We start from the raw sequence: 19,257 nt of genomic DNA on the forward strand, positions 1-19,257 counted from the left end.
CCGATATGACTAGGTGTGCTACGGAAATGTCTCCAACTTGGATGTGTGTGAGTGCGCCACAGCTAAAATGTTTGTGTCTAAAGTCTATGCGCCGTAAGGGCCTTGTGATGTCACGGTCAGGTGACATGCTAAAGTCATGTGGGATTGACTACCAGTCGACTTGTCCCTCCCGTGACGTAATATCTGTGCGCTTTCATTTTAAAGTACAGTTTGAGGAGAAAAACAAAACATGGGGGTGACATGGTAAGTGTATGATATTGTATTACCTAGAGTGTATGGGCTCCCGGGAGGTTTAGATGAGAGGTGGTGAAAATAGCCTCTAGATCAGGTGTGTGTTCTGGGGGTTAGGGTTAGCGGTGGCCCTGACTATAAAGAACAGTCAGGCATAGCAATTGTGTCCACATCTTGCACATACAACTTGTGTCAGGTGACATAATAAATGTGATGTTGCGTTACGTGTCCGCCATCACATCATGGATAGCAAATCACTGCCGCCTGGTTATTTGTTTTACAGGAAATCATTCAATAAAACCTGTCACTTAAGGCTACTTTCACACTTGTGGCAGTGTGATCCAGCGGGCAGTTCCGTCGTCGGAACTGCTTGCTGGATCCGCCAATCTAAGGGCTCTTTCACACTTGCGTTGTCCGGATCCGGCGTCTACTCCACTTGCCGGAATTACACGCCGGATCCGGAAAAACGCAAGTGTACTGAAAGCATTTGAAGACGTCTTCAAAATGCTTTCAGTGTTACTATGGCAGCCAGGACGCTATTAAAGTCCTGGTTGCCATAGTAGTAGTGGGGAGGGGGGGAGCGGTATACTTACCGTCCGTGCGGCTCCCGGGGCGCTCCAGAATGATGTCAGAGCGCCCCATGCGCATGGATGACGTGCCATGCGAACACGTCATCCATGCGCCTGGAGCGCCCCGGGAGCCGCACGGATGGTAAGTATGCTGCTCCCCGCTACACTTTACCATGGCTGCCAGGACTTTAGCGTCCCGGCAGCCATGGTAACCACTCTAAAAAAGCTAAACGTTGTATCCGGCAATGCGCCGAAACGACATTTAGCTTAAGGCCGGATCCGGATCAATGCCTTTCAATGGGCATTCATTCCGGATCCGGCCTTGCGGCAAGTCTTCCGTTTTTTGGGCCGGAGCAAAAAGCGCAGCATGCTGCAGTATTTTCTCCGGCCAAAAAACGTTCCGTTCCGGAACTGAAGACATCCTGATGCATCCTGAACAGATTTCACTCCATTCAGAATGCATTAGGATAAAACTGATCAGGATTCTTCCGGCATAGAGCCCCGACGACGGAACTCTATGCCGGAAGACTATAACGCAGGTGTGAAAGAGCCCTAAACGTGACTGAAACATTTGTGAGACGCATCCCTATGCGGATCCGTCTTACAAATGCATTGCAAGAAAGTATCCATCTCTCCGCTTGTCATGCGGACAGACGGATCCGTGCAGACCAGAAGGATGGATCCGGCATTCTGGTATTTTGAATGCCGGATCCGGCACTAATACATTCCTATGGGGAAAAAAGTCTTCAGTTTTTTTTCCTACTGTTTTCTCTTTTGCATGCTACGGTTTTCTCTTTTGCCTGATCAGTCAAAACAACTGAACTGAAGACATCCTGAACAGATTTCTCTCCATTCAGAATGCATGGGGATAAAACTGATCAGTTCTTTTCCTGTATAGAGCCCCTAGGACGGAACTCGGTGCGGGAAAGGAAAAACGCTAGTGTGAAAGTAACCTAAGGGCTCTTTCACACTTGCGTTCTTTTCTTCCGGCATAGAGTTCCGTCGTCGGGGCTCTATGCCGGAAGAATCCTGATCAGTTTTATCCTAATGCATTCTGAATGGAGTGAAATCCGTTCAGGATGCATCAGGATGTCTTCAGTTCCAGAACGGAACGTTTTTTGGCCGGAGAAAATACCGCAGCATGCTGCGCTTTTTGCTCCGGCCAAAAATCCTGAAGACTTGCCGCAAGGCCGGATCCGGAATGAATGCCCATTGAAAGGCATTGATCCGGATCCGGCCTTAAGATAAACGTCGTTTCAGCGCATTGCCGGATCCGACGTTTAGCTTTTTCTCAATGGTTACCATGGCTGCCGGGACGCTAAAGTCCTGGCAGCCATGGTAAAGTGTAGTGGGGAGCGGGGGAGCAGCATACTTACCGTCCGTGCGGCTCCCAGGGCGCTCCAGAGTGACGTCAGGGCGCCCAAAGCGCATGGATCACGTGATCGCATGGCACGTCATCCATGCACATAAGGCGCTCTGACGTCATTCTGGAGCGCCCCGGGAGCTGCGCGGACTCTAAGTATGCCACTCCACCGCTCCCCGCTCCTACTATGGCAACCAGGACTTTAATAGCGTCCTGGCTGCCATAGTAACACTGAAAGCATTTTGAAGACGTCTTCAAATGCTTTCAGTACACTTGCGTTTTTCCGGATCCGGCGTGTAATTCCGGCAAGTGGAGTACACGCTGGATCCAGACAACGCAAGTGTGAAAGAGGCCTAACACATTTATATCCCTGCTCTTTCAGAGGTCAAGATTGCCCGATAAGCTATTACCAGTGACTGCTAGCTTTCTCTGTTAGTATAAGAAAAAAAGAGATTTCAGCTCACCCACCGTCCTCCTTCGCCGTGCACGGATCCCGGACCAGGAATCAATCAAAACAGTAGAAAAAAAAAATCCAGCAGCAGGCTCAGGATAAAATCTTATTATTTCTTCATTATAAAATCCATACGTTGACCAGACAGGCAAGGTCTACATGTTTTGATTACGTCTTAATCCTGACCACCATGATTAAGACGTACATTCGAAATGCGTACACCTTGCCTGTCTGGTCAGCCTATGGATTTTATAATGAAGAAACAAAGAACTTGGATTGTATCCTGAGCCTGCTGCTGGATTTTTTTCTACTCTTTTGATTCATTCTCTGTTAGTGTGTAAAGGGGTACACCGTATGGACACCTACAAGAGCTTTAATTCCACCCTATTCTAAGCCCATAAGAAAGAGAAGAAAATCCAGCTCTCTCCGGTGAAAAAATGAAAAACTTTAATCCAGCAGGTTTAAAGTCCATACAGGTGTACAAATAGCAGTCAACGCGTTTCAGACCTCAGAGAAATATGGGTCCTTCCTCATGACAAACGTGTTTATGAAATGGGAGCTCCCTCTTAAGTAGCACATACTAACCCCAGGCTGATAGGTATCACCTGGGAGGTGGAGACCTAAGTGGGCGTTCCCATGCACATGACACAGAAGAAAACCCTTTTTAATCAAGGGCAAACGCCAGCAAAAAGGAAAAAGGGAAAAGAACCTTACATACAGGTAAATTAAATCACTAAAACAGTGATCATATATAAAAATACAAATACAAAGAGAGCAAAAATACTAATGGCAAAGAATGTGTGTAAGAGAAAAGACGGCACGATCCCACATTAATACTGTAAAATGAGATCATGGCGTCTATTCAACCCACAGGGCTGGCGAGATTCTAACTGGAAGATCCAGAAGGCCTCCCTGTTAAGGAGTTTCCTCCTGTGATCTCCCCCCCCAGGCGGCAAAAAAACTCTTTCTATGCCCTTAACCTGTAGGTGGGATACATCACCAGCATGTGCCACTGCAAAGTGCAGGCTGACCGCAGAGACATTCCGGTCCTTATAATGAGGCACATCGGAAATGTGTCTGCGGATCTGATTTTTTAGAGGAGTGGTGGTGCAGCCCACATACAACAAAGAACACAATGTACATGTAATAAGATACACCACATGCTTGGTATTACAATTAATATAGGACTGAATATTGTATACCCTTTCGTTGTTCATGGACTTAAACGTTTTTTCAGTGGTCATGTGTTGGCAACAAATGCATTTTTTGTGACCACACTTAAAATTCCCTTTATGCTGTAACCAGATGGCTTGTGGTTTTTTGGACACTGAAAAAAAGCTGGGACTAATGATATTACCCAGGGTGGGTGCTTTCCTGGCTACACATTTAATTCCGTTGGACACAATATCAGACCATTCGTTATCAAAATTGAGTACATTCAGATATTTCTTCATAATTTTACATATGGCAGAGAACTCTTGGCTGTATTGTGTAACGAAATAAGTTGCTTGCTGACAGTGAGTGGAATTCACTAGTGGTCTGCGTGCCTGGGACTGTTCCGGAAAAATCAATAACTGTCTCTTGATTTGTGAAACCATTTTTTTAGCATGTTGTATATCCTGCTGTAAATAGTCCCCGCGTAATAGTCTATTAGTAATATTAGAGGCTTCTATCTCAAAAGCTCTCTGATCGGAACAGTTACGACTGTTTTCCTTTTTTTTTTTCCTTTTTGCTGGCATTTACCCTTGATTAAAAAGGGTTTTCTTCTGTGTCATGTGCATCTCCCAGGTGATACCTATCAGCCTGGGGTTAGTATGTGCTACTTAAGAGGGAGCTCCCATTTCATAAACACGTTTGTCATGAGGAAGGACCCATATTTCTCTGAGGTCTGAAACGCGTTGACTGCTATTTGTACACCTGTATAGATTTTAAACCTGCTGGATTAAAGTTTTTCATTTTTTCACCGGAGAGAGCTGGATTTTCTTCTCTTTCTTATTGTATATACCGCATCCAGGAGCGGCATCCGTGCACCCCTGGTGATTTTACTACTGCAGGTGAGAGCTGCCTTACGTTTTCTTCTATTATTCTAAGCCCATAGGCATTAGTATGGAGTGGGAGCTAAGGCCAGTTTCACACTGGAGTTAAGCTTTTTTTAATTAGTGTTGAGCAAACTTGTTTTTTAAGTTCTGTGTTCAAAGTTCGGGTTATTGAAGAATCCCGTTATGGATTCCGCTACAACGGACCATAACGGAATTTGGAATCCATAACTGGATTCTTCGATAACCCGAACTTTGGACTCAGAACTTAAAAAACTGGTTCGCTCAATACTATTTTCAATCCCTACTGCCGTTTGCACACAAGTCCACCCAGTGCCATTCACTATAATAGGGACACGGCAAATATGGCGAAAGGCGGTCGGACACAAACCACTGCATATCAGAAAAGATAAACGCCAGTGTGAAACTGGACTTAAACAGCTTCTTCTCTTCTGCAAAGGCTTTGTACAAGATTTTGGAGTGTGTCTGCCCATCCTCCCAGAAGAGTGTTTGTGAGGTCAGACCTTGATGTTGGCTCACAATCTCCACATAGTGAGGTCAGGACTGTGTGCACACCAGCCAAGTTCTTCCTTAGTAAACTCACCCGACCATGTCTTTATGGGCCTTGCTTTGTGCACTGGGGACGGTCATGCTGGAAAAGAGCCAAACTGTTCCCACAAAGGAGCATAGGAAGGAAGCATACAGCTGTCCAGAACGTCTTGGACATATCGTGGTGACAGGTTCGGTATTAGACTTATCATGGTGACAGGTTCGGTCTAAGACTTACACGAGTCGCAAGACATCTAACACGGCTGGATTTCTTGCAACTGGCACGGCGATCCCATTTATTTCTATGGGATCACCACTACTCTGCGATCCTGGCCGCGACCAGTAACCCTAGCCTAAGGCCTCATGCACACAACCGTGGTGTGTTTTGCTGTCAGCAGATCGCAGATCCGCAAAACACGGATGTGTCCATGCGCGTTCCGCAATTTGCAGAACAGCACAGACAGCCTTAATATAAATGCCTATTCATGTCCGCAAAGCGCAGACAAGAATAGGACATGTTATATTTTTTTAGCGGATCCATGGAACGGAGCAACTCAGTGCTCTCCACATCTTTTGCGGCCCCATTGAAGTGAATGGGTCCGAATCCGAGCCACCAAAACAACGGCTATGTGCATGAGGCCTAAAGAGAACATTTGAACCACTGCACACAACCGTATTTTGCATCTTAATCCAATCTGCATTTTTTTTGCGCATAGCACTTGGACCCATTCCTTTTTATGGGTCCACCAAAAAAACAGACAGCAAAGTTATAGACCATGTCCTATTTTTGTCCGTATCACAGACAAGAATAGTCATTACTAGTGATGGGAGTGAGAAAAACGCGGCTTCTATAGAGGTGTCAGTATTATAAGGATCTGTGGTTTGCAGACAGCAATACGGACAATACAGTATTGTGCATGAGGCCTAATAGTGTGTATGTTCAGCACCTGCGTTCCTAAAGGGAATGCGTTACAGAAATTTTTTCTGCCAGTTAAAACCAGATAATAAGGGCTCGTGCACACGAACGTATGTATTTTGAAGTCAGCAAAACACGGATCCGCAAAAAATACTAATGCCATCCGTGTTCATTGTGTATTTTGCGGAACAGAACATCTGGCCTCTAATAGAATAGTTTTATCCTTGTCCGTAATGCGGACAAAAATAGGACGTTCTATTCTTTTGTGGAACGGACATACGCAAAAAGGATGCACACAGTAACTTCAGTTTTTTTGCGAACCCATTAAAATGAATAGTTCTGCATATGGTCCGCCAAAAAAACGGAACACGACATGGAAACATAATACGTTGGTGTGCATGAATGAACCCTAACGCTGGGTTCACACCTGAGCGTGCTCTGTATGCGCAATTTTATCGGGCGTTTACATACGCAGCTCCGGAAACAAGCAAACATGCCCATAGGGAATCATTGGTTCTTGCCTGTTGAGCGTTTTACAGCGCGTAGGAACGCGCTGTAAAACGTTCAGGTGTGAACCCAGCCTTATACTTAACCTTTTTTTCAAATCTGTTTTTATTTTCTGATTTCCCTTTTTTTTTTTTTAAGCATTTAGATATGCACTCACCTAAAGAATTATTAGGATTACCTATTCTATTTCTCATTCATGCGATTATCTAGTCAACCAATCACATGGCAGTTGCTTCAATGCATGTAGGGTTGTGGTCCTGGTCAAGACAATCTCCTGAACTCCAAACTGAATGTCAGAATGGGAAAGAAAGGCGATTTAAAGGGGTTGTCCGGGTTCAGAGCTGAACCCGGACATACCCTTATTTTCACCCCGGCAGCCCTCCTGAGCCTGGCATCGGAGCATCTCATGCTCCGATGCGCTCCTGTGCCCTGCGCTAGATCGCGCAGGGCACAGGCTCTTGTGTTTTCAATAACACACTGCCGGGCGGTAACTTCCGCCCAGCGGCGTGTTCGGTGACGTCACCGGCTCTGAGGGGAGGGCTTTAGCTCTGCCCTAGCCGTTTTACTGGCTAGGGCAGAGCCAAATCCCGCCCATCAGTGCCGGTGACGTCACCGGGCTGCCTGTCAGCCCCATGGTGAGCCCGGTTCGTCACCGGAACTCAGAAAAATGCCTTTGCCCAGCGCGATTTAGCGCAGGGCAAAGGAGAGCATCGGAGCATGAACTGCTCTGATGCTCATGTCAGGGGGGCTGCCTGGGTGAAAATGGAGGTATGTCCAGGTTCAGCTCTGAACCTGGACAACCCCTTTAAGCAATTTTGAGTGTGGCATGGTTGTTGGTGCCAGACGGGCCGGTCTGAGTATTTCACAGACAACCATTTCTAGGGTTTCCAAAGAATGGTGTGAAAAGGGAAAAACATCCAGTATGCGGCAGTCCTGTGGGCGAAAATACCTTGTTGATGCTTGAGGTCAGAGGAGAATGGGCCGACTGATTCAAGCTGATAGAAAGGCATTGTTGACTGAAATAACCACTCGTTACAACCGAGGTATGCAGCAAAGCATTTGTGAAGCCACAACACGCACAACCTTGAGGCGGATGGGCTACAACAGCAGAAGACCCCACCGGGTACCACTCATCTCGACTACAAATAGGAAAAAGAGGCTGCAATTTGCACGAGCTCACCAAAATTGGACTGTTGAAGACTGGAAAAATGTTGCAGAGTCTCAATTTCTGTTGAGACATTCAAATGGTAGAGTCCGAATTTGGCGTAAACAGAATGAGAACATGTATCCATCATGCCTTGTTACCACTGTGCAGGCTGGTGGTGGTGGTGTAATGGTGTGGGGATGTTTTCTGGGCACACTTTAGGCCCCTTAGTGCCAATTGGCCAACGTTTAAATGCCGCGGGCTACCTGAACATTGTTTCTGACCATGTCCATCCCTTCATGACCACCATGTACCCATCCTCTGATGGCTACTTTCAAATTGGTTTCTTGAACATGGCAATGAGTTCACTGTACTAAAATGGCCCCCACAGTCACCAGATCTCAACCCAATAGAGCATCTTTGGGATGTGGTGGAACGGGAGCTTGGTGCCCTGGATGTGCATCCCTCAAATCTCCATCAACTCCAAAATGCTATCCTATCAATATGGGCCAACATTTCTAAAGAATGCTATCAGCACCTTGTTGAATCAATGCCACGTAGAATTAAGGCAGTTCTGAAGGCAAAAGGGGGTCCAACTCCGTATTAGTATGGTGTTCCTAATAATTCTTTAGGTGAGTGTATATGCTTTACACCATGGGCCATAGACATAATAGACTGGAAGGACCTCATTGAATTCTATGGGAGAGTTTTCTAGGTATAGTAGGTGATATGTGCAGACTTTAGGAGGGAATAGATAAGTATTGATAGCTCCTATTGTGACTGGTGGATCGTGTGTTATCTATACATAGATGATAATTGTCATTCTAATCCTGCCTGTAATGATAAGAGGATAACTGCAGTAAAGTGACCAAGAAGAACCAGAAGTGTCTTAGTGGCCAGTGCAAAAACTGCAGGATTTTTTTTTATATAGGTACTGACATGGAAAATTTAAAAAAACATCAAAAATTCTCAAAAAATATGTTTGAAATAGCATGCTTTAAACAATGGGTAATTTTCTGAACACATTCCCTTTAAAGGAAATGTTAAACAAGATTTTTTAAAGATTTTTTGGGGGTTATTTTTCATTTTCCATGTCAATATCTATATTTAAACAAAACCCATAAATCTTGCAGTTTTTCCACTGGTCACTAGGTCTAATAGTAGGAACCATTTCTTGGTCTGTACAGATCACTTTAGTGCTGTTATCTCCGTGTCATTGCAGCCTCATTATATCACCTCTCTGTACAGACAACACAGGATCCACCATTCACATTAAGTGATATCACAGCTTGTCAGCTCCCTCCTGACCTCAGTACTGGTCACAGAGCATACCTAGAAAACTCTCCCATAGAAGTCAATGGAATCCCCTTCAGACCATTGTGTCTACTGCCCATGGGGCTGCCGTAAAGCTATTTTCTTAATACTTTCTAAATGCTGTTAAGAACAGCTCAGGCAAGATGGCCGCCCCATAATCATGTTCAGGAAATAGAATAAAGAAATCTGCAATCGGAAAATTAAACCCGGATATGGTTTGTGCCGCTGTCTGGTTTTAACTGGTTGGTAAAAAAAATTTAGTAACACATTTCCTTTAAAGAGGTTTCATTTAAGCACTGCATTTATATGCTTATGAGGTTCTTGAAGTCATGGATGGGGAGTTGCTTGGCCGCTCTCTAATAACACCATTCTGGAGGGTTGGCAGTCCCTGGCGCTGTTGTAGGTGTGGTTGGCACACCTGCTATTCTGACTTATGTGCAGTGGGCTGATTATTCCAGATTCACTGCACGTGCACTGAAAACCAGATGACAATGGCAAATGTTCAAGATTTAAAATAGCTTGTGATGGTGTCAATCAAGCCTGTATTATTAGGGAACAGACACAATGGCTGTGATCCCATCTTCAGGACTTCAAGAAACGAATTTGCATGTAACATGTTCAACATTGAAAGAGAATCTTTTAAAAAAATGCATGTACTGAGTATGTATAGAGGACATATATAGGCAGCTACACATATCAGTCACATTATTATAGCCACCAACTGATATACAGAGAAACCTCCATGTGCAGCACGGACAGCAGCTAGATGGTCTGGGCGTGACCTAATAATGTCCTGGTAGGTTGTCACAGGTATCTGGAACCATGCTGACATGGTTGTATACATGCTATAGTTGCTGGGAGGTTTGTGAGGGAGGATTCATAGAGTGAATATGATGATCGAGATCATCCCACCAATGCTCAGTTGGAAATTAGGGGTCCAGGGTAGTAATTGGAAGTCTGGGTCATGTTGGACATTTCTAGTCCTGTGACATGTCGCATTGCCTTGCTGGAAGATCCCATCCACACCAGGGAAGACAATCAGCATGTATGGGTATACGTGATCTGAAACAATGGATTCATACCCATATTGGTTGAGAATGCTTCCCAAATGGATGAGTAGACCCAGAGAATGCCACAAAAACATTCCCCAGCCCATAACTACCACCACCAGCTTGTGTTCTTCCAGCAGGGAATTTGTTCTCTGATGTTTCTTGCCTGACACATCACATGAATCATTGGAGAAGGCAACCCTTTGCCAATCAGCAGAGGCCCAATTCTAATACCGCCACAAAAATTGAAGCCTTTTCTGCTGATGCAATTTAGAGGTGGTTTGGACGGCACTCCGTAGTTAAATTCTGGTGCTCAGCGGTAACTTCAATCAGTATATAGTACATCGAACTGTGGCACTCGAGGCCTTAGCCTAATTTTCTGGATGGATAAATAAATAACTATTCACTTAAACTCGAGTGCCGCGGTTCTATGTACTATTTTCTGCTGATGCGACTTAGCAGAGGTGCAGTGACCACCCGTCTGCTTCGGAGCCCCATACACAGTAGGCGTAGCTGAACTGTTTTAGACACACATCTGGTAGCCCCTGGTTTATTTTGGTGGTGAGCTTCTCCACCATAGCGTGTGTGTCCTTTGTATCCAACGTTCACCTCAGTGGCATGTGGTGCTCTGCAGGTTCCACGTCACTTATCCTCAGTGGTTCCATCTGTCCACACGTGATACACTTTCAGCACAGCAGCACGAGAATAGTTCACAAACTGGGCAGTTTCAGGAATACTGCCACCCTTGGCCCGAGAGCCAATAATCATCCCTTTTACCCATGACAGTAAGGAGGAATACATGTGCAGACAGCCTATCGCACACATTATGTATGCATCAAGCCATGTGCTGCTGACTTCTAAAGTAGGAAGTGGTCATAAAAATGTGACTTGGCTGTATTTATACACACTGTATTGGTGGTAGGCAGTGGTGGTGGTTTGGGAGCCTGAATCCTGCTGACAGGATTTTAAAAGTATGTTGCCATTTATCTTTGGATTTCATAGAGGTTTGTATGGGAATTTGACAAAAGATTTCTGTGCTGAAAAAGGCTCTTGTGTCTGACGTTCTACATTTCTTTGCTGCCAGTTATGCCATGAACTGTCTGTCTTTTATTACAGTGTCACACAGTTTCCATTGGCAGAAGGGAAAAGTGTGCAGCAAACTGTTGAAATCCTTACTCGCAAACTGGAGCAGCTGGGAGCTGAGAAACAAGGGACGTTCTTTGTGGACTGTGAGACCTACCACACTGCAGGGACCACTGTGGGGTCAACAGGTATTTAGAACGTTACACTGACCTATGTGTCATTCAGGTGCTCTGTAAAATGAGGGACCATGCAGTTATAAATGGGGGAGAGGAGGCCAGTAGTGGTCACGCAGTCACTTTAATTTAGACCATTAGTGATCCTCAAACCATTCCAAATAATGAAGTCATAAAAACTACTTTTGCACCTGCCTGTGCTGTCAATCTAAAGAAAAGTATTTGCCCCCAGAAGAGGCAGAAAGTGCCAAGATGCGGACCAGGGGCAGCACTGAAAAAGTGAGATTGGACAATCCAATTAATAATCTTTTTATCCTGGTACTTTGTTCAGGGAGGTGCTAATCCATATGACTTCATAGGTGTAACCTCTACCATAATAATGGTGTCTTCATTCAAAACAGAGAATTTGTTTTGGCCGCTCTGGCACCAGGACCCTGGTACACTCTCTGTAGCTACAGTCCTGTTATGATTTGCCAAGCGGACTTGGGGAGGCAAATGATCTATGAAAAGTAGTATTACCCTCTTCCAGTCCATTTAGCTATTGGGTTCTCAAAATATCTCAACATAGATTTGTAACTGGTCTTTTTAATAAAGGGGTTGTATTAATGACCTATCCTCAGGACTGTGGGGGTCCGACACCCAGGACCCCCGCCAATCAGCTGTATGAGGAGATGGTGCGTGCAGTGTACACATGCTGTCTCCTGTCTCTCTTACTGCTTTGCCATAGAAAGCAACAGTGCTCACTGCATTCGCTGTCTCCTCATACAGCTGATCGGCCGGGGTGTCGGACCGTCTCCGTTCTGATATTGATGACCTAAAAAAAAAAATATTTTTCAAAGATTCTGCAGTGGAAATCGGAGACAAACACTTTTCTACCACTGATGTGCCAGGAGATCCATGTAAGGATTAGCCATGTTGTAATTCAGTGGGACCTGTCGACAGCTATTCCATGAAGAATCCACACAAATAATGCGTATGCTGCAGTTTTTAAAATCCGCAGCATGGTGATTATTCCATGATGTCCTATTCACTTACAGTGGATGTACAATGTCAGTATATCTGATGAAGATTTTCGATGCAGAATCGGGAACATGGCCTAATGGGCATCAGAGAGGAGGCAGATTTGTATAGACCATAAATTGCCCCATGGTTTGCACACGCTGTGAGAGCAATCTGTGGTTTTGCATAAGCTAGCCATCTGTTGTTCTAGATTCCTTGCATTCCTTATGTCGGTGTATAAGTTATGATACATTTCATGTATAGAGTAAGTAGGTGTTCAGCTGCTGTCTGAAATTAAGCCTTTTGAAGAGGACCCCATGAGCTTTAAAAAGGGCAACGTTTGATGGCGTTAGGGCGCCAAATCAGGTGGTGAAAAGAAAGCCTGGAGGTATAATAATATCATTAGTGCAAGATGTGGAGGAAAGTAACCACTTCAGATGTGTTGGACAAACCAGATATTTTGTATCTCTGTTTATTAGTTGTAAGTGATAATTTTCAGGAAAAAAAGCTTGCTCAGGTCAGTAGAAAAGTAATATTAACCCCTTCCCGACACATGTGGTTAGCACTGGTGCCTTGCAGCGCTGGGGTCCTAGGTTTGAATCCGACCAAGGACAACATCTGCATCGAGTTTGTATGTTCTCCCCGTGTTTGCGTGGGTTTCCTCCGGGTACTCCGGTTTCCTCCCACACTCCAAAGACATACTGATAGGGACCTTAGATTGGGGACAGTTGTCCCATTGGGGACAGTTGGATGATAATGTCTGTAAAGCGCTGCGGAATTAGAAGCGCTATATAAGTGTGTATAATAAATAAATAAAAATTACGTCATGGAAGCCACTGCGTTCCCGCAATTTGTCGTAATAGTATGTCATGGTGATGGGGCGGGCACCGTAGTGGTATGCGCCCTATCACTGCAGTGGTCCGGCAGTCCCTGGTAGCCGGGCCCCTGCTGTTTCCTCTATAGAAGCCGATGCCGGCGGAATAACCCCTTCTATGTCGCGATCTGCGCTGACCGCGACATAGAAGGGGTTTGAAATGCTAAATATGACTGAGTATACCTTGGTAGAAAAATAAAACGTGACTTTTATTTTCATATTATCATTAAAAAGAAATGAGGCAATCTAAAATCTAAATCACAGTTCCTTATTTTGGAGGAGAAAGACTAATGGTACTTATCAGCCCTAGTTCCCTTGTCTTATTGTTTGCGGAGAGGAAACGTCACATGGAGTGCTAGGCTCACTATCTTGAACGTCCTGTCTGTCCCTGCTATACTAGTCTAGATAGAGGAATTGTTGACAGGCTGTAGTCGGAGCACTCGCCCTGCTTCTCCTACCAAACTAAATAAGCATCTAAAGAGTCATCCGACGCGTTTTGCCACAGTTCATGGCTTATCAGGGAAATAAATTCTTATTTCTTTGCAGCACTCTGTGCAGTGGCAGGGCTATATTTGTTTGTTAGGGGCAGTGGCGACATAGAAGGGGTTTGTGTCACTGCTGTGGCGAGGACTCGATGTGTCAGAAGGCAGCCCGATGCTATGCAGAGGCTGCCCAATGCCTTTCATGGCATCGGGACCTGCCTTCTACGGGTGCCCATGAGATCCAGCCTCAGGCTGGGTCTCCTAGGCAACCTGTTAGTGTACTACTCACTTTAATACACGAACAGGCAATGCATTACAATACAGATGTATTGTAATGCATTGCAGAGGAGATCAGACCCCCCCCCCCCCCACCTCAGAAATAAAGTTTAAAAAAAGTGGTTTTAATAAAATGTAATAGTTTTTAAGTAAAAAAAAAAAAAATAAAAAAATCATTCCCCTTATCTTATCTTATTTTATAATTAAAAAAAAAACACATACAAAAAAAACACACATTAGGTATCGCCGTGTCCGTAATGACCGGCTCTATAAATATATCACATGATCCACCCTGTCCGATAAACACCATAAAAAAAAAAAGTCACCTTATCTCAGTTATCTCATCCCACAAAAAATTATACCCTACCTAAGACAATTGGTCAAAAAATTTAGAAAAGATATCACTCTCAGACAATTGAGACACTAAAATATGATTTTTGTTTGCTTCAAAACTGCTATTATTGTGTTAAAGTAAAATAAATAAATAAAAAGTTGCGTCCGTAACATCCTGCTCTATAAAAATATCACATGACCTAACCCCTCAGGTGAACGCCGTAAAAAATAAAATAAAAATGCCATTTTTTTTCATCTTACATTGCAATACCAAGCCATCAAAAATGCATATACCCCCCAAAATAGTACCAGTCACCTGATCCCGCAAAAGATGATACCTTACCTAAGACAATCGGTCAAAAAATAAAAAAGCTATGGCTCTCAGACTATGGCTACACTAAAACATCATTATTTCGGTTTCAAAAATGCTATTATTGTGTAAAAAGACATATTAGGTATTGCCACGTCCGTACTGATCTGCTCTATAAAAAAGTCACATGACCTAATCCCTCAGGTAAAGGCCTCATGCAACACGACCGTTGTGTGCATCCGCGGCCGTTGTTCCGTTTTCTGTTTTTTTCCGTGGACCCATTGACTTTCAATGGGTCCGTGGAAAAATCGGAAAATGCACCGTTTGGCATCCGCGTCAGTGATCAGTGTTTCCAGTCCGTGAAAAAAATAGGACCTGTCCTATTTTTTTCACGGACAACGGTACACGGACCCTCGTAAAAAAAAGTTATATAGAGCAATTAAAAATCATATGTACCCCAAAATAGTACCAACTGGCACCTTTTACCCATAGTTTTCAAAATGTGGTCACTTTTTTTGGGTTTCTACTGCAGGGGTGCATCAGGGGGGCTTTAAATGGGACATGGCACCTAAAAACCAGTTCAGCTAAATCTGCCTTCCAAAAACCATATGGTTCTGCGCCCTGCCGTGTCAGCCATACAGCAGTTTACGACCACATGTGGGGTGTTTCTGTAAACCGCAGAATCAGGGTAATAAATATTGAGTTTTGTTTGGCTGTTAACCCTTGCTTTGCTACTGGAAGAAAAATGGATTAAAATGTAAAATCTGCCAAAAAAGTGAAATTCTGAAATTTCATCTCCATTTTCCATTAAAGGGAGTCTGTCACCTCCATATGGCCAAGTACAGTGCATGGTACCTTTGTCTTTTCTTTAGACTTGCCAGCAGGAAAAAACCAAAGTAATTATATGCAAATGAGCCTGTATTTAACTCATTGGTGGCCAGTGCGGCCCCCTCCCTCCCCTGTATTTAACTAATTGGTGGCCAGTGCGGCGCCCCCTCCCTCCCCTGTATTTAACTAATTGGTGGCCAGTACGGCGCCCCCTCTCTCCCCTGTATTTAACTCATTGGTGGCCAGTGCGGCCCCCTCCCTAATTAAAATATCCCCCCCCCCCCCCATCATTGGTGGCAGCGGAGAGTTCCGATCGGAGTCCCAGTTTAATCGCAGGGGCTCCGATTGGTTACCATGGAAACCAGGACGCTACTGCAGTTCTGGCTTCCATGGTTACTTAGCAATTTTAGAAGCATTATACTTACCTGCGCTGTCTGTGACCGGCGGGGCGCTCCTCCTACTGGTAAGTGAAAGGTCTGTGCGGCGCATTTCCTATAGCACAGACCTGTCACTTACTACTAGGAGGAGCGCCCGGCCGGTCACAGACATCGCAGGGAAGTATAATTCTTCTAAAATTGCTAAGTAACCTTGGAAGCCAGGACTGCAGTAGCGTTCTGGTTTCCATGGTAACCGATTGGAGCCCAGCGATTAAACTGGGACTCCGATCGGAACTCTCCGCTGCCACCAATGATGAGGGGTTGGAGGGTGGAGATTTAAATTATGGGGGGGGAGCCGCACTGGCCACCAATGAGTTAAATACAGGGGAGGGAGGGGGGCCGCACTGGCCACCACTGAATGTAATACAGGGGGGGGGGGGGGGGGGTCTGCCCCCTCCTGCCTGGCAGCACCTGATCTCTTACAGGGGGCTATGATACGCACAATTAACCCCTGAGGTGCGGCACCTGAGGGGTTAATTGTACGGATCACAGCCCCCTGTAAGAGATTGGGTGCTGCCAGGCAGCAGGGGGCAGTCATGTACACAGTTCGTAGTATATTCTAACTTGAAGCGTCCCCATCACTATGGGAACGCCTCTGTGTTAGAATATACTGTCAGATCTGAGTTTTCACGAAGTGAAAACTCAGCTCTGAAAAAGCTTTTATGCAGACGGATCTGCGGATCCGTCTGTGTGAAAGTAGCCTACAGCCACAGATCACTGACTCGCATGTCAATCTTGTGTGCATCCGTGTTTTTTTATGGACCTATTGACTTGAATGGGTCCGTGAACCGTTGTCCGTCAAAAAAATAGAACAGGTCATATTTGTTTGACGGACAGGAAACGCGGATCACGGATGCGGATGAACAACGGTGCATTTTCTTAATTTTCAACGGACCCATTGAAAGTCAATGGGTCCGCAGAAAATCACGGAAAACGGAACAACGGACATGGATGCACACAACGGTCGTGTGCATGAGGCCTAAGGCTGAGGTTTCCTCAGTTCTGGGTCAGCTCTCCTGGTGTGTGTTGTCTTGTCCTGCTCCTTGTTTGTACCCACTCTCCCATGCTGCTGACCCATGGGATCCGTGTCTGTCTGTGCTCTGTGGGTTTCCTACTTGTTCATTCCCGTCTTCTTTCCTGTGTTTCTGTTATCTGTTCTGCCTGTTATGTTTGAGTCACCTTGTGTGTATTCATATGTCTCTGCTCAGCAAGCCCTTGCTGCAGCATGCCTTGCTGCAGAGTGCTATGGGCAAGGCCACGCAGTTAGGGTTGGACGATATCAAAAATATTCCCACGATAACGATATTAAGAAATTTATCACGATAACGATATATATCGCGATAAATGCCCATTTAGAAGAAAAAAACACTTGGGGCCACAAGGAGACGTTACACTCTATGGGGGCAGCCACAAGGAGACGTTACACTGTATGGGGGCAGCCACAAGGAGACGTTACACTGTATGGGGGCAGCCACAAGGAGGCGTTATACTGTATGGGGGCAGCCACAAGGAGACGTTATACTGTATGGGGGCAGCCACAAGGAGACATTATACTGTATGGGGGCAGCCGGGCAGCCACAAGGAGACGTTATACTGTATGGGGGCAGCTAGGCAGCCACAAGGAGACGTTAATTGTATTAATCATTGGTGGCAGTGGCCACAGGGTCCCCCTCCCCCTCCCATCATTGGTGGCAGTGGGGCCCCCCTCCCTTCCCAGTATTAATCATTGGAGGCCACAGGGTCGTCCCCCCATCATTGGTGCCAGTGGGCCCCCCCTCCTCCCTCCCTAGTATTAATCATTGGAGGCCACAGGGTCGTCCCCCCATCATTGGTGCCAGTGGGCCCCCCCTCCTCCCTCCCCAGTATTAATCATTGGAGTGGAGGCCACAGGGTCGTCCCCCATCATTGGTGGCAGTGGGCAGTTCTGATCGGAGTCCCAGCAGTGTAATGCTGGGGCTCCGATCGGTTACCAATGCAGCCAGGAAGCTACTGAAGCCCTGGCTTCCATGGTATGTTAGTGAGCAGCATTATACTCACGTGCGCCGTGGCCGCCGGGCGCTCCTTCTTCTGTCTGTGCGGCGCATTGCTAATGCTTATACCATTAGCAATGCACCACGCAGACCTATGAGAAGAAGGAGCGTCCAGTGGCCACGGCGCACGTGAGTATAATGCTGCTCACTAACATACCATGGCAGCCAGGGCTTCAGTAGCTTCCTGGCTGCCATGGTAACCGATCGGAGCCCCAGCATTACACTGCTGGGACTCCGATCAGAACTGCCCACTGCCACCAATGCAGGGACTTAAGAACATTCCCGGAACCCGACCTCTGAGAGGACGCTGTGATCACCTGAGGGGTTAATTGCGCGGATCACAGCGTCCTCTCAGAGGTCGGGTGCCGGGAATGCGAGTCACAGAATTCCTTCCCTCCCTCACGCTGGCTGAATTGTAAATGTGCTGTAAGGTTCATGCTGGGGCGGGCGGACGCAGATTTAGAAGCGGTCAGCGCACATGACCGCTTCTATGACGTCACGAAATACCGCGGTATTTAGGAAACGGCGATATCGCCGTTTTTTTAATACCGCGGTATATCGTGATACCGGTATATCGCCCAACCCTACATGCAGTATACCACTGGTGGAGCTAGTCCTTCTCTGCTCATTGCCACTCCTGTTCCCTTGCGTGAACTCCTGCTTGCGTTTTTAGTTGCCTGCTTGTATTTGCCTGTTTGTTTGCCTATGTACCGTCGGTACCTTCTGGTACCTGTTGTCCCTTTTGCTCCTGTTGTCACTGTCTGTCTAGCTCACGCTCCAAAGTGGACCCTGGCAACTCCCTGCGGCAAAGCCTAACCCTACCATCTGGGGCCCTAGTGAATACCAGGAGTTGCTTAGTCACGCCCCTCTGGAGTATTACTAGACAGTAGCGCAGTGGGGGTTTTCCTCCCACTGTGTGGACGGTACATAGAGCTCTCAATTTCCCTGTGTTTTCCTCCTTTGATTCTGTTTGTGCAATAAACTGTTGTGTGTCTGTACCCGAGTTCCGTTTGTTTTTTGCTTGACGACGCAGAGTTCTGTCGCTGGATCTCTAACTCGTGACATTGCCTCATCGATAGGTTTGGACTTGGAGGGCGGGCAAAGGAAGACGCTGGGGAGGAGTAAAGTGAAAAGAAGGCAGAGCAGCTGCACTTGCGAGTGCTCATTTGCATATGAATTAAACTTAGTTTTTCCTGCTGGTGCAAGTCTAAAGAAAGGAACAAAGGTACTGTTACAATCCTGTATAGGTGTGCTACAGAGCCATGTAAGCACTGTATATGGCCATATGGAGGTGACAGACTCC

The 19,257-nt window shown here is 45.9% G+C and overlaps 1 protein-coding gene across 1 annotated transcript in view; it reads left to right on the plus strand.

The window, feature by feature from the left end:
* Window positions 1-78: 78 nt before the first annotated feature.
* The window catches only part of MED20 (mediator complex subunit 20), a 31,506-nt gene continuing 12,327 nt past the window's right edge, over window positions 79-19,257 (plus strand). The window contains exons 1-2 of the mRNA XM_044288294.1: window positions 79-243; window positions 11,246-11,400. Of these exons, the coding sequence (XP_044144229.1) occupies window positions 230-243; window positions 11,246-11,400 (169 nt within the window). The 5' untranslated portion in view covers window positions 79-229. The remainder of the gene's footprint in view (window positions 244-11,245; window positions 11,401-19,257) is intronic.

This window comes from Bufo gargarizans, chromosome 3 (assembly GCF_014858855.1).
Source record: "Bufo gargarizans isolate SCDJY-AF-19 chromosome 3, ASM1485885v1, whole genome shotgun sequence".
Lineage (NCBI taxonomy): Eukaryota > Metazoa > Chordata > Amphibia > Anura > Bufonidae > Bufo > Bufo gargarizans.